The 15,535-nt window shown below is 38.8% G+C and overlaps 1 protein-coding gene and 2 long non-coding RNA genes across 10 annotated transcripts; 1 reads left to right on the forward strand and 2 right to left on the reverse strand.

Annotated features, from left to right (window-relative positions):
• Positions 1 to 351: 351 nt before the first annotated feature.
• Positions 352 to 2,017, reverse strand: LOC109203024 (uncharacterized protein PFB0145c-like). The gene is made up of 2 exons (XM_019362057.2): positions 749 to 2,017; positions 352 to 685 (listed from the first exon to the last, which is right to left on the reverse strand). Exons 1-2 carry the CDS (start codon positions 1,944 to 1,946, stop codon positions 582 to 584), a joined length of 1,302 nt encoding a protein of 433 aa, XP_019217602.1. The 5' UTR covers positions 1,947 to 2,017; the 3' UTR covers positions 352 to 581.
• Positions 2,018 to 3,281: 1,264 nt separating this feature from the next.
• On the forward strand, positions 3,282 to 6,806 carry LOC109202798 (uncharacterized). 4 transcript variants are annotated; one of them, XR_002062733.2, is made up of 4 exons: positions 3,282 to 3,692; positions 4,443 to 4,600; positions 5,090 to 5,148; positions 6,113 to 6,806. It is a non-coding gene; the product is annotated as an uncharacterized LOC109202798 (long non-coding RNA). The 4 variants fall into 4 exon arrangements; XR_002062734.2 differs by having other exon boundaries at positions 6,116 to 6,806; XR_003220741.1 differs by having other exon boundaries at positions 5,093 to 5,148.
• A 1,502-nt stretch (positions 6,807 to 8,308) lies between these two features.
• LOC109202787 (uncharacterized) lies at positions 8,309 to 14,984 on the reverse strand. Of its 5 annotated transcripts, XR_003221201.1 has the most exons (9): positions 14,416 to 14,438; positions 13,345 to 13,435; positions 12,404 to 12,594; positions 12,192 to 12,305; positions 11,832 to 12,037; positions 10,978 to 11,137; positions 10,599 to 10,723; positions 10,394 to 10,493; positions 8,309 to 8,878 (listed from the first exon to the last, which is right to left on the reverse strand). It is a non-coding gene; the product is annotated as an uncharacterized LOC109202787 (long non-coding RNA). The 5 variants fall into 5 exon arrangements; XR_003221202.1 differs by lacking the exon at positions 13,345 to 13,435 and having other exon boundaries at positions 12,404 to 12,589; positions 14,416 to 14,984; XR_002062711.2 differs by lacking the exon at positions 13,345 to 13,435 and having other exon boundaries at positions 10,978 to 11,132; positions 14,416 to 14,984.
• Positions 14,985 to 15,535: the final 551 nt, after the last annotated feature.

The raw sequence follows: 15,535 nt of genomic DNA on the forward strand, positions 1-15,535 counted from the left end.
AGGGAAACAACTCTGTGTTACTTGTCTATTCCTTTCTTTATTGAGTGAAACAAACCACGAGATCATGACAGATACTGGTAATAATGTAAAACATAAATGTGCTGCCCCACTACACATGCAGTTATCACCCGTTTGTTGCTTTTATTCTAAAGATGAATTATTCTTGAATGAAGACATTGATTTGAGACAAGAAAAAATATGGTTGATTGTGTTTATTGTTAGTTAAGAAAAGTTAAGTGAGGGTGAAAAAAGAAAAGAAAAAAGATGAAGAAGGCAGGGGAGAAAGAAAAAATGGAGAGTGATGGAGAGGTGGTAGGAGAGAAAGGGAGAAGAGATGAAAATAAAGGGATAGAAAGGAGGAAAGAGACAGAGGAGAGAAAACCCCAACAATCCCCTCTGAGCAAGCACTAGGCGACTGTGGTTAGGAAAAACTCCCTTTTAAAAGGAAGAAACCTATTGCAGAACCAGGCTCAGTGAGGGTCATCCGCCTTGACTAGTTGGGGGGTAAGGGGGAAAAAAGAAAAGAGGTGGATGAAGAGGAGGCTATTTCCATTTCATTGTCTTTGCACGTGAAGTTGTTATTAAGTTCTGTTTTTCCTGAGCATTTCATTTTTTTTGCATTTTAAGTTGTAATTAAGTTTCTCGAGCTCTGTGTTTTTCCTGGGCGTTTCATTGGTTTTGTATTTTAGGTTCTGATTAAGTTTCTTGAGCTCAGTGTTTTCCCTAAGCATTTTGTTGTTTTTGTAGCTTAAGTTCTTATTAAGTTCCTCGAGTTCTCTGTTTTCCCTGAGCATATCATACTTTTTGCACTTTAGGTTCTTATTCGTTTCCTCGAGTTCTCTGTTTTCCCTGAGCATTTTAGTGTTTTTGTATTTTAAGTTGTTATTAAGGTCCTGGAGCACTGTGTTCTTTCTCAGCATTTCGTTGTTTTTGTATTTTAAGTTCTTATTAATTTCCTCAAGCTCTGTGTTTTCCCTGAGCATTTTCTTGTTTTTGTATTTTAAGTTGTTATTAAGTTCCTCGAGTTCTGTGTTCTTTTTTAGGATTTCACTGTATTTGTATTTTAAGTTCTTATTATGTTCCTCGAGCACTGTGTTCTTTCTCAGGATTTCATCGTTTTTGTATTTTAATCTGTTATTAAGTTCCTCAAGCTCTGAGTTCTTGCTTAGCATTTCACTGCATTTGCATTTTAAGTTGTTATTATCTTCCTCAAGCTCTGAGTTCTTTCTTAGCATTTCAATCAAAGTAGACTGCATGCCTGAGCATTGTTTTTTCAGTTTTTCCCTTTCTCCTTCTAGTTTCATGATTTTCTCCTTCATTTCATTATAACATCCATTTAGTTGTAGATTTTTCCTTTCTAAGTCTTGGAGAATAAGTTGTGTCTTTTTGTGCATTTTTTCCTGTTGCTGTTTCTCCTGAAGAAACTCTTTGTTTTTTTCCTGGGCTTCATCAAGTTGTACTCCCATCTCCTGGTTCTTTTTCTTAGTGTCTTGGAGATTCTCATAGAGCTCCTCATTAATATCTTCTGATTCTTCAAGCTGGTGGGACATTTTTCTTAATTCAGCACAGTTGTGCTTGTTTCTTGTCACCAGGTTAAAAATCTTCTCCTTTGCTTGCTTAAACATTATTTCCCAGCCCTTATTTATATTATCCACATTGGGCTGCCTTCGCTTTTCATTTTCTTGTTCTCGTTGGTTCTTGACAAATTCATTATGCCTTTCTTCCAACTGTTTATTTAGGGCCTCCATGTGTCTGCACTTCCTTACAAGCTGAATTTTCTCTGCTTTGATTTGTTTAATCATGTTGTCCAGAGTTTGGTTTTCCTGCCTACTTTCAGCTAATGCCTTTTTGATGGATAAAACATCATCTGGGGCATTTTTCTGGGCACCCTCGAGCAGAAGGCCAACATAAGTTTCTTGTTTTTTGCTGTGTTTTCTCTGAGACATGTTGTAATCTTAACAAAATGTTTCTCAGGCGTATGTTTGAATGCTACTATCACGACTGCTGCGAATAAACTGACTAAAGTTTGTAGTTCTCACCCCTATTTATGCATTTCGGATCAAAGGCATATATAAAAAAAAAAAAAAAAGAGCGCTTGGACACTGTGGACAGGTTTTTGCAACACGTTCTCACTCCCAACTCGTCAAATGTGTGACGCATGGTCAGGCTCCCTCTGCTTCACTTATCGACGCGCAGGGTACCCCCCTCGCGTCGAGAATTGACGTGCAGGGTCCTCCTATTCAATACTATAGCGCTCCCTAAACGTTGTTTATTGACGACAAGAGATTGCCGCGGAAGAGCCTGTTGTCCGTATATTTATATATTTCCGAAATCACATTGTAGTGACATGTACTGAACACAATATATTATATAATGTAAACAACTACCTGAGAAACATCAGATACAGCAGATAAATTAATTATAGGCCATTACTTTTGTATCGTTTATTGCATTTATGGAGGGAGAGGTGTATGCTGGGTAATGGCACAGCTAGCGACCGGGTGACCCGCTTCGGATGTTCAGTCCATCAGGCGTTATTAGCATAAATCAGTCCCATAGATATGGGCCATCTCCACCTGCTAGATTGTTCAGAAGGTTGTTATCATCCATCCAGATGGAGGATCACTAACTGGAGCGTGGGAAGACTCCAGAATCCACTCTGGCTGGAATCCGGTGGATACAGCAGTGTTACAGGTAAGGCCATTTAAACGGACGGCATTTATAAAATGACTATTAAAAGTCAGCGAGTGTCAATAATGTTAATGTGGTTATGTTAGTAATACAGTGAGTGCTAATATAACAGCTTTAAGATGCATTTGTAGATATTATTACGTGTTTTACCGTCTTTATGGTGCTAGCTTAAAGTTACGGTGTAAACGTTAGCTTATATTGTAGTAAAGCTGTTACTGTTTAAACGATGTTGGGACAGAAATATTAGCTTCTGTCATGACTGATGAAGTTACTAGTTAATAAAGTTTCCAGTAAAGTGATTAATCGCAGCCACAGATTGACAGTAAATATCTCGATTAGCTTCAATGCATCTGTTATAAATATGTGCAAGTTTCAGTGCTTCGTTTAAACTGTATGATACTTATACTGACCCAGGGTCAGTGTAAAATACAATCCTAGCTGTGTGAACAAAGCCTGGCTCCTTTAATCCTGCATGACAAACCTCAGGATGCAGGTTATTATTACTCTTTCCTGCTGGCACACCTGTCACACCTGAGAGTCAGCTAGAAACTTACAGTGACGTGGAAAATCATGCAAAGACTGCCAGACTCTGTAATACCGTAAATGATCAGTGACTCAGGTTAACACTAAACTTTAAACAGTCCCTCTGTGTCTCTGTGTGCTGAACATTTAGGATTAAGTCAGGCTGCATTGACTGTGGTACTTTTCTGTGTTAAAAGCAAGTTGAAGACCGCTCAGAAACATTTGAAGATTAAAATTTAGCATTATGGCTGCTGGTGGTGTGTAAAGCTTCTACTCAGCTGTATTTTTGTTACTAATTTATGTTTGTTGTTGTTTAACACAGATTTCAGAAGAGCAAAGATGAGCACTCTTGCTTAATCCTTAATAGTTTAAGTGGATTGGAAATAAAAAAATTCCAGATTTTTCTTCCACAGAAGTTTCATTTGTCAGTGTGAAGAGGGAGCTGCAGTGAGGACACAGCCTGGTCACTGAGGTCAGAGGTCAGAATCTGAAACAGCTCAGGTTTATATTCTAGGGGTTATAAAAAAAAATCTAAATGTATTTATAAAGAAACCTTTAAATAATATTTTAATTAATAGTCATAATTATGATTACTATTAGAAATATCAAACATTTAAGTGGATTTTCTGTTACACGTATTGTCTTAGCCCTGCGATAACTGGCAGCCTGTCTTTGTCCTGTATCAGCTGGGATAGGCTTCATCCTCCCACGACCTTGAATTGGATACATGAATTGTATTGAATTGTATTCCAATTATGTAATCTGATCATTTACAAACTCAAGGTATCTAATCAAAATGTAAGTAATAATGATAAAAATGGGAAAGCAGAAATAAGTGTGACATGAATGTAAATGTGTGAGCTGACATAGAGGACAGCTACATGTAGTCTGAAAAACCTTTGTTGTCAAGTTTGCAGGTCTATCACGAAACATTCTTACATAGAAGAGACTGTTAAAGTCTCTAACTCAGTGAAGCATTATTGGTCCAGTCTGTTTGGATAAATATAGTAAGTTGATGTTTGTCCATTTATTGACACATTTTCTTAAGTGCTTATCCAGTTCAGGATCACAGTGGAGCTGCAGCTGAATGTGTTCAGTAAAGAAACCTTACAAAAGTTAACAATATACCTGCATCTCTGTACGTTGTTGTCCACAGGATGAGAAAATCAAACTGGAACACTGTGGAACATGTTAATAAATGTTTGTGTTTATGCCTGTGTCTTTCACAGGAGGCGCTGAAAGGTTTCCCTAATAGTTCCTGGTGAATCAAAGCAGAACCATAAAGGTCGCTGGACTGCATCGTGGCCTTACCCCTGAGAAGTCATCCTGTTAAAGGAGGAACCAGTTAGAAGCTGTTTTCAAAGTAGCTGAGCAGATTTCACCTCAAGTAAGCGATTAACTGTTTGTTTGTTTGTTTGTTCTGCCACTTAAAGAGCATTTAAGGACATCTTTTGAGTGTCCAGTTGAATTAATTCTACTGGCTCTCATGGTCATTTGTGATTATGGACATATTTTTCATGTTCATCCAGCTATTTAGTAAATTCTATCTATTTAGTAATATCTGTCAGCTATAAAATATAATATAAATATCTAAATATCTCCTGCCCTTTATATTTTAATGATGTAAGACCGGACGTCTGTTATCGTGTTACATTAGCATTAATGGATTGGATTTATATAGGGCTGTTCAAGGCACCCAAAGCGCTTGATATGTGAGCATTCCTCACATATGAATGAGATGCTGTACAGTACAATCCTACAGACACAGCAGAGGGATAACAGCGGCTATTCAACATCGTTACACGACACATTCGAGCTGCATGATGCAGACAAAGTGACTAAATCATCTTTTTGTGGTTTATTGTCTTCAAACCAGCAGACAAAGCCGATGGCAGAAGATGTTTGGAGAAGAACTTCAGGCCGTGTACTGAAAAGGTATTTTTTTCTTGTTATCAAAAGACATTTGGAGTGACGGCTTCTACAACTGTGCTGAAGTAAAGCTTACAGCCTAAGAAGTCACAGTGTTGATATTCAGCACAAAGAGAAAAGCTCACTAGTTTGAATTGATTTACAATCATAGTTTTTATAAATTCTGACTGTAAACAGCTTTTACAGCTTTGATATTGTTTGACACTTGATGTCAGGTGATGGTATTTAATTTAAAGGTTTCTTTGTCCCAATGAGCCATTTACACTGACCAGTTCAGTTTAACTGTAACACATTCATTATTTAGATCCAACATTTCTAAGAGAAATAACTGAATGTAAAAAATGGCAGCACTCAGACCAGGTTTAATTGATAGAGATGTCTGCATGCATTATGAAATTTATGTATCCCAGATAATTGTTATTCATCTAGTCCTGGCAGACCCACCCCTTCCTCCCAAGTAAACTGCAACCCAAAAGAACTAGTGGGGCTATTTACACACTCACAACCAGTGTGGGGTAAAAAGAGCCACCAAAAACCTGTCAGCCTGCACAGCTACAGATGTGCTAAAAGCTATAAGAGTTAGAAGCTCTGCTTATGGAGAAACCCTTGGAGAAACTTTCTAAGCCTAACAGGGGACAGGTACTCCTGCCCAAATGACATGATATAACCCCACATACAGCCCAGCCATAAAGTGAACCAAGTCATTTAGTTAAAGACAGCATGGGAGCAAATGCCAGCCTGCACCAACCTGACATTTCTTCCTCCTGAATTAAATGGATGGATGGATGAAAGTTAAATGACTACAAACCTAAAGCCACTAGTTCCCACACTGGAGTTCCCTGACACTGTGTTTTAACTATATTTAGCTTGTATCAACAGTTGTAACAGGCTAAGCTACGTGAGACACTGCATTGAACGATTGTTTCTATCTTAATGGTTTCAGCTCAGATGTTCTGCTTTTTCCTTTCAGTAGATCAAAGCAGCTCGTGCTCTGTCTGCTTCCATTCTGATGGCAAGAAGAAGAAGAAGGAGAAGAATGCTTCAGCGAAGTGGCGTTCATGGTCTCGGTGGACAGTCATGGTCACACACTGCATGTGGTTTTAAAAGCAACATTGTTCACCACAACAATGGAGATGTGTAATATTAGTGCAGCTACGGTTTGTTCTTGAACATCAGTTCTGTTTTCTACTTTGACCACTTAGACCAAAAAAGTGTTGTTTTCAGATTCTTTCTTTTTAAATCTATAAAGCACCTGTTCATTTTTTATTACAATTAGTTTCACATAAATGTTAGTGTTTCCTTTATGATCTTTTAATGCTTACACTACACTGTACACGTCTACATTAGAGACATTTCTGTTACCTATGTATGAGACTGGGCTGCTTGACTACGATTTGGAAATGGATGCAAAATCACATGGATCGTGCTATTGTTTGTTTTTTAATATGATGGACTGAACACAGGATGTATCTGACTAAGCAAAGATTAATCTGATCCCATTTCTACCTGTCTCTACTGTTTCAACTGTAACTGTCAGGATATATATTTATTCCAGCTCTCATAGGGCAAAGGAATGACTCAGACTTGTCAAATGTTCTTTGACTTGATACACAATATGAAGTTCACAATTTTCTTACAAATAAAACTATAATGACAAACATGAACAGCTGTGCTTATTTCTGAGACATGATTTTTTTGAACGTGTTCACATTTAGACAGTGTGCATTTGTATGCTGAAACTGTAATGGTGAACCTGAGGTGATGGTCAACAGAAGGCAAATATATATAAATATAAAACAATATTGAAGTAATGTCTTTACCCTCTGCAGCGTGTGGACGCTGTGCACGCAATCACCTCATTCACTGTAGTAAACATGCACCGCTAGCTCACGTGACTGACTGTCTCCATGGTTACATCGTATATTATTAGCTATGTAAACAGCTTCCAAAGATACCGCCATAGCTCTCTGCAACACTTTCACGCTTTGCAAATCATTTCACGTTTTTGATAGTTATGAAGACAGAATATGTTTTTAAAGACATGCTAGGCGGTTGCTATGGTGGTTGCTGTGGACTAGGGTGGACCGCGCGTCCGATTCCTGTTATTAGCTGTCCGCCGTAGGAAGGCTGCGTTCCATTTAGAAGTAGCGCCAGTCTGCCGTAACTCGAACTCAAACCCCGTTTTGTTCTTTAATTTAAGACTTCATCCATCATACCCAAGAATCCTAGTTGGATTTTTGTTTTCACTCATATTTTAGAACCAAATATTGAAAACAACTGTGACAGACTGGATACCTGGTCAGGGTGTACATTACCTTTCACTCAAGCATCCCAGGACAGAGCCCTGCCTCACCATGAGCCTGGGTGGATACATGGTTATAATATAAAATGACTGATACTGAATTTGAATATTTCATGAATTATAATACAAATTACTAGGCGTTTGTTCCAGCAAGAGTAATATTGATTACATATGTCTGAATTCCTAACCCTAACCCTAGCTCAACAGACCACAATGCCCTGGACTGTCACTATTATTACATGCTGTGAACATAAGTAGCTTTGATCACAGTTTATGTTGTAAAAGAGAAGGAATATTAAAAAAAGATCAACACTGTGATATTATTTCTTCCAAACTGACCAGAAACATGCTTGTCAGACTCTCACAGCACAGGATCAGACTCACCGTGCATGACGGCTCAGGCCAATAATGTCTGTTAGATTGTCAGTTGTTTAGTGCTTCTGTACAGTTATGGTCACCATCTCTATTTCAGTATAATTAATATGCAGAAAACACTAAAAGTTGATTGTCTTCCAATATTCTAGCATAATTAAAAAAACTTTGACTTTGTAAGTACATATTGGTACAGTCCTAATGCCAGTATGATTCTTCATAACGCCTGCTTTGAAATACTGAACTTTAAAATTGACCTGATGAAAGATAATTTACAGTGGCAGTCTGTCAGGATAATTCTGACTATAAGATCACTGTATTGATCTGAATCCTTCTGCAATGTGCTGTGAATGAATGCTGATGCAACTGACTGTGGGAAAGCTGTTAATAAATGAATCTGTGACACATGCAACACATTCACAGAGGAAGAGGACACAAAGGGAGGACACACAGAGGCTGTGTTAAAGTCAGAAATCCAAATCTTTAGTCAAAAACAGGCGTCGGTTACAAACAGGAAGACAAGCAGTCCATTAAACAGTCTACAGGGTCAAACATACAGAGAATTCAAACAACAGTAAAAAATAACTGAACACTGAAAAACTTAAAGCAATGTGAGACGAAACAAAAGGAAGCAGCGCAGTATATTCACTGAATTATCATCAATTACAAGAGAGAAAAGCAACGATTTCTACGGTTTGTTTTCCTAATTGCAGTTAAGAGTGTGGCTGGTAAAGATGGAAGCATACAGAATGTAAACTGTGTGAGTTTGTTGAACTTTGTTAGTAACAAATGAGGTAAAAAAACCAAAACAGACAAAACACAGAAAGAGCCTCTTAGTATTCATTAATAATTAGAAAGCATCTAAACATTCTGGTCATGGATTTTTACAGTCTTAGTTCCGCTCACTGTCATCATTATAATCATCATGATCAATGGCGAGGTCCTGAGGTGGGCAGGGCTGTCTCTGGTGATGTCACCATGAAGGAACAGCATCTGGCACGTGTTGCTGAAACATCCCAGTACACTGGTGTAGTTTCCTCTCCAGCTGGTTGACATTTGACACTTCAACATTAGGGGAAGAAGAAGAAACAGTGTTAGGTCAGGTGACCACATGGTTTCTAAAATAACTGACAGGAAGTAGAGATGGACCGATCCGATATTACGTATCGGTATCGGTCCGATACTGACCTAAATTACTGGATCGGATATTGGCGAGAAATAAAAAAATGTAATCCGATCCAGTAAATATAAAAACAACACCTCACAAAACTTGCCACACGGCGTAACTCGCCTCATAACCGTAGCATGTCGGAGCAGTGTGCGTCATGTGATAGAGCGGCTGTGTGTATTTGTAGCCTCGCTAGCAATCCAGCATTTCATCTCCGAGGAAGTTATCCCAGAGAGAAGTAAAGCAAGTGTGTAAGTTCATCTCTGAATGTTTGTAAAGCATTCCCACGTTAAGCTTAACAACCGATATATGGAGCGACTGCCTCTCTCTCCCTCACCTTCCTGCGGCTACTTCAATCGTGAAACTGATCAATGATCAGCTGATCGGCTTTACTGTGGCGAGACCGTCTCTCTTCTTTGTTTTTGGTCCACTTTGCACCAGAAAGAGGAAACCAGCGGCGGAACAACAGCAGCACCTTTCACCTTGATAAGCTGTTGTTAGAATTTATTTAATATTACTTTCTAGACCAGGATCCTTTTCTACGTAGCTGACGGCTGGTAACTGTGCAGGGGCGGATCTAGCAAAGTTTAGCCAGGGGGGCCGATAGGGCATGAACAGGGAAAAGGGGGCACAAAGACATACTTTTCTTTCTTATTCTCATTTAAAATGTCTCGCTTTTAATAAATAATTATCTGAATCTTACACCCAAAGTTTTAATCTGATGTAAAATGTATAGAAGTCCATTACTGTATATAGTAACTGTTAAGTCTAATATACCCTAGTAAGCTATAGTACTTTTTCCTTTGGGAAGATACCATCTGTGCAGTCTGCAATTCTGTTGAAGAAAGATGTTGAATCTATTTAATTATTCTTGAAAAATAATTTGTTTCTGTGCATTTTTTTTCACCCTGCATCAAATTGAAGTTGATTACATCGATTAAGCATCATGAGGTGGAGGGTGGGGGGTGGTTCCCCATTTTTTTTTTGCTGGGAGTTTGCAACCCTATTAGTTAGGTTGCTTAATATTTCTGCTAAGTAGTCTTTAAAATACCAGAATAGGGAGGATGGAGTAGGTTCAAGTTTATTAGATTGATCAGTTTTGCTGAACTATGAAATATTTTGGGTGCAGTGTATTTTTTACATGCAGGCATAACAGAATAGCTTTAGTGTTGTTGTTTATTTAAACTTGAGTATGAACTTATACAAAATGCAGCAAGATATTAAAAAATTTTATTGATTAAAAAACACACTATATCGGATTCATATCGGTATCGGCAGATATCCAAATTTATGATATCGGTATCGGACATAAAAAAGTGGTATCGTGCCATCTCTAACAGGAAGTAACCAGGCCGTTAGAAATGGATGGCATGTGTTTAGAGTTACTGTAGTTAGATAGCTCTACTTACCAAAAGCAAAGCTGCAAAGTTGCAGGAACATGCTCATGTGTGGTGGTTATTCAGTGCTGCTCCTGCAGGTTAGACAGTCCAAGATTGATATCCTTCCCATCTGAGAGTTTGAAAACACACATGCAAAGATTTATTTTGTGTTACAGTCAAAGTTGGATGTTCATTTTTGTCCTTTAAAAATGTTTGTGTATTTGAAAGCACTAACATTTAAGGATGACTCGGATCGTCTCTCTCTAAGAGTATCTTCTTTAAAGGGGAGACAAGTGTATCCACTGATCCACGTCACTTTACCTGGATGATGACTCCTCTCTCCCTCACTCAGAAACACTCCTAATATAACCAAGCAAATAAATAATATTGAAGGTTTACTTACATCATTACAAAAACATCAAAAACATCTCCCTTTGATTCCATTTCTCCATTCCTGCTAAACATCAGGCAACAAATATCCCAGTAAATCACAGTAAAATGTAAAGCACATATTTTCTCTGCTTTGTCTAACCTCTGCAGAGCCCCTCTGTCAAGAAAAACATATCTGTAAGCATAAAACAAATATACATTTCATAACACTGCACTGGACAAACCTCTGTTAGTTGATTTCCTCTGTGCAGTGCAGACGAGCATCAGTCAGCAAGTCAAGGTGGTGAGAAGGACTCGTGCCCTTTGTGACTCTGCTAGTTCTTCTGAGGAAACACCACCGTCTCCACAACGTCACCATCTGTGAGCACAAACGGCCGCTCTGCTCTGCCAGCATGTAGGAAATCAGATATCACACACACAAGGGTGAAGAAACATTAGAGCTCAACTTTGGATACATTAGATCTAAATAGATCAAAGTAGCTCTTAGTTTCAGCAATCAGTGAACAGACAGACAATGATACCATACTGATTCTGTATGAATACAATATAGTATTGTCAATACAGGTGTGAAATTAATGTATTAAAAGTAATATATATATATTTGATAAATTAGTTTGCTAAATTAGAATATATTTTTCTTTTTCTTTCATTTAACAATTGCATCTGAATGAATTAAATATTGAACCAAAATATATTGTCACATTCTTCATTCTCAAATACAAATTTCACAAAGTAAATTTTTGATTAACATAAAAAATATGAATTACAAAAAATAATTGTATATTATTAAAATATTATGCAACCATGACCAAAGTCAGAATCATCATTACAGTATTGTGGACTTAATGCTTGATAAACTTCAGGGGAGATCATGATGACAGAAAACTGTAAACAACACTCTAAAGTGTCAAGCTGCTTTTCTTGTTTCTCTGACCTCAGCACGCTGACAGACCTGAAGTTGCTACAGATTTTAAAAAATGATAATTACAGGGAAGAAACTTCTCTTTTTCATCCGTTTAATCAAACATTTGATGCCTCAGCTGTCTCAGTCCTAAAGCATTCTGCAACTACAACTAACCTGAGGCGGCTTGGATTTGGCTGCAGGTGCCCCTGTACATCCTTCTCAGCAGCACACATGTGGGTACCATTTAATCACACTTCTTCCTGAGCTTTGCTTCATCACAAGACTAAAGGTGGCATCCCGTGTCACAGTCTTATCATCATCCAATTGGAGAAGAAACATTTACGCGCCTCCTGGTTTTGTTTTCTGATCCTGCAAAAAGACTGAGGACAACAAAGCCCAGAGAACACGAGATACACAACATCCAACTTTCAGACTCAACAGCCTCCATAAATGAAGAGCACCAGGTTGGTCCAGTTATACTAGATATAAGCATACTTCACATTACTGTGTATCAATAATAAGCAAGAGACAAACATTGAAGATGCACAGCATGATGTCCCATCATCAGTCTGTAAACAAATATCCACCAGGCTTCTTTGTTGGCAGAGGTGAAGATTCTCCCATCAGGGATCAGTAGCATGTATTAACCTGTGATATAAGCAGCAGTCACTGAAATATTACTGTTTCAGATATGAAATCTGCCACATAAAAGCCAGGGTGGGAGGGATCTCTACAAATTGACTTACCTCTGCAAGTGTGAGGCTGTTCCTCCAGCCTCAACAAAAATCTGACTCTCCCGTCACAAACAAAAAACTCCAGCTGGGAGATAGAAAACGCTGCCTGGGTCTTGCTGGATGTTGCTGGTCAGAGTCCACACATTAGCAGAGTGCTTCTTGGTCCCACTGACCCATGTGGACAGTGACTGTGGAGAACTGTTCTGGCAAACGGAAAAGAGAATTAAAATGACAAAAAGCCAAACAGGATTTCCACAAAGACTCTCTTGGAATCAGCAATCAGAAAATCATTGGTTCATATTACAATTAAATATGACCAGGCTCCTTAAATGTAAGCAGTTAAGATCTGATTTCATTTACATCCTTCACACAGCACATTTCTCCAGGCTGTCAGGTAAACATAGAATTAATCTCAGGTAACATGACTCATAGTAGAGATTCAGTAGGAAAGATTGCTAGCTCTAATATTATTACCACACCAACAGCTCAGATTTCTAGAAGTATTTAAACAAATGTCAGTCTATCCATTCATTTTCTTCTGAATATTCAATTCAGGTTCACAGTTGGAGGGTGGGGGGGTGTTGTGGAATTTTGTAAATAAAATCTGCTGTGATCAAGCTATTTATTACTGCGTGCAGGAGAGCCAACACACATCAAACATCTAAGTTCACAGTCATGTCAGCTCTGCCACAGAAGTGGTGCTCACACTCCTCTTTGCATTCCAAGAAAGAGGGAGGAAGTTACAAACTGATCATACCACACTTCACATGTCTCGCTATGAAACCTAACAGATCAATGGTTAAGCTGTTTTGTGCCCTTGGCCTTATCAGCACCTGTAAAGGGAGTTGTTTTCTCAAACTGCTGATGCTGAAGTAAGTTCATCTAGTTTTAGAAACTTTCACTGAACAGTATAACAGTGTCACAACTAAGCATATGCATAAGCACTTAAATACCTTAAATGACAATAATAGAAACTTTCTATTAGAGCCTGTCCCAGTAGTCATAGGTAGAGCACACCTGGACAGGTACCAGTCTGTCAGAGGACTAACAGAGAGACAGACATCAGAGTAACAAATCGATTTAAAATTAATGTAAGCTTGCTGCAGCTGTATGTATGAACATGTGTTTCTGTGCTCACAGTCCACCTCTCAGGAACCTGCAGTTCATTTTAAGTCTACTTTAAACAGACCTCACAAAAGGCTGATGTGGCTGGATCAGTAGTCTGATTTAAGTACGATACCTTTGGCCAGGGATTAATCTGGTACATCTCTTCACTGTAATCTTTCCCCACACCTGAATTAAAAAATACTGATAATTACATATAACACATTCAGCTGATGCAGCCTGACTTAATCCTAAATGTTCAGCACACAGAGACACAGAGGGACTGTTTAAAGTTTAGTGTTAACCTGAGTCACTGATCATTTACAGTATTACAGAGTCTGGCAGTCTTTGCATGATGTCCACGTCACTGTAAGTTTCTAGCTGACTCTCAGGTGTGACAGGTGTGCCAGCAGGAAAGAGTAATAATAACCTGCATCCTGAGGTTTGTCATGCAGGATTAAAGGAGCCAGGCTTTGTTCACACAGCTAGGATTGTATTTTACACTGACCCTGGGTCAGTATAAGTATCATACAGTTTAAACGAAGCACTGAAACTTGCACATATTTATAACAGATGCATTGAAGCTAATCGAGATATTTACTGTCAATCTGTGGCTGCGATTAATCACTTTACTGGAAACTTTATTAACTAGTAACTTCATCAGTCATGACAGAAGCTAATATTTCTGTCCCAACATCGTTTAAACAGTAACAGCTTTACTACAATATAAGCTAACGTTTACACCGTAACTTTAAGCTAGCACCATAAAGACGGTAAAACACGTAATAATATCTACAAATGCATCTTAAAGCTGTTATATTAGCACTCACTGTATTACTAACATAACCACATTAACATTATTGACACTCGCTGACTTTTAATAGTCATTTTATAAATGCCGTCCGTTTAAATGGCCTTACCTGTAACACTGCTGTATCCACCGGATTCCAGCCAGAGTGGATTCTGGAGTCTTCCCACGCTCCAGTTAGTGATCCTCCATCTGGATGGATGATAACAACCTTCTGAACAATCTAGCAGGTGGAGATGGCCCATATCTATGGGACTGATTTATGCTAATAACGCCTGATGGACTGAACATCCGAAGCGGGTCACCCGGTCGCTAGCTGTGCCATTACCCAGCATACACCTCTCCCTCCATAAATGCAATAAACGATACAAAAGTAATGGCCTATAATTAATTTATCTGCTGTATCTGATGTTTCTCAGGTAGTTGTTTACATTATATAATATATTGTGTTCAGTACATGTCACTACAATGTGATTTCGGAAATATATAAATATACGGACAACAGGCTCTTCCGCGGCAATCTCTTGTCGTCAATAAACAACGTTTAGGGAGCGCTATAGTATTGAATAGGAGGACCCTGCACGTCAATTCTCGACGCGAGGGGGGTACCCTGCGCGTCGATAAGTGAAGCAGAGGGAGCCTGACCATGCGTCACACATTTGACGAGTTGGGAGTGAGAACGTGTTGCAAAAACCTGTCCACAGTGTCCAAGCGCTCTTTTTTTCTTTTTTCTTTTCATACCGCGCCCCCGCCCCCTGCAATGGCTCTGCGCCCCCCTAGGGGGCGGGCCCCACAGTTTGGGAATCTCTGACGTAATCTAAGATCAAAGGCATCTGATCCATTCAGATCAAAGGCACATATATGCCTTTGATCCGAAAGGCATAAATAAGGGTGAGAACTACAAACTTTAGTCAGGTTATTCGCAGCAGTCGTGATAGTAGCATTCAAACATACGCCTGAGAAACATTTTGTTAAGATTACAACATGTCTCAGAGAAAACACAGCAAAAACCAAGAAACTTACGTTGGCCCTCTGCTCGAGGGTGCCCAGAAAAATGCCCCAGATGATGTTTTATCTATCAAAAAGGCATTAGCTGAAAGTAGGCAGGAAAACCAAACTCTAGACAACATGATTAAACAAATCAAAGCAGAGAAAATTCAGCTTGTAAGGAAGTGCAGACACATGGAGGCCCTAAATAAACAGTTGGAAGAAAGGCATAATGAATTTGTCAA

The sequence above is a fragment of the Oreochromis niloticus genome, linkage group LG7 (assembly GCF_001858045.2).
Source record: "Oreochromis niloticus isolate F11D_XX linkage group LG7, O_niloticus_UMD_NMBU, whole genome shotgun sequence".
Lineage (NCBI taxonomy): Eukaryota > Metazoa > Chordata > Actinopteri > Cichliformes > Cichlidae > Oreochromis > Oreochromis niloticus.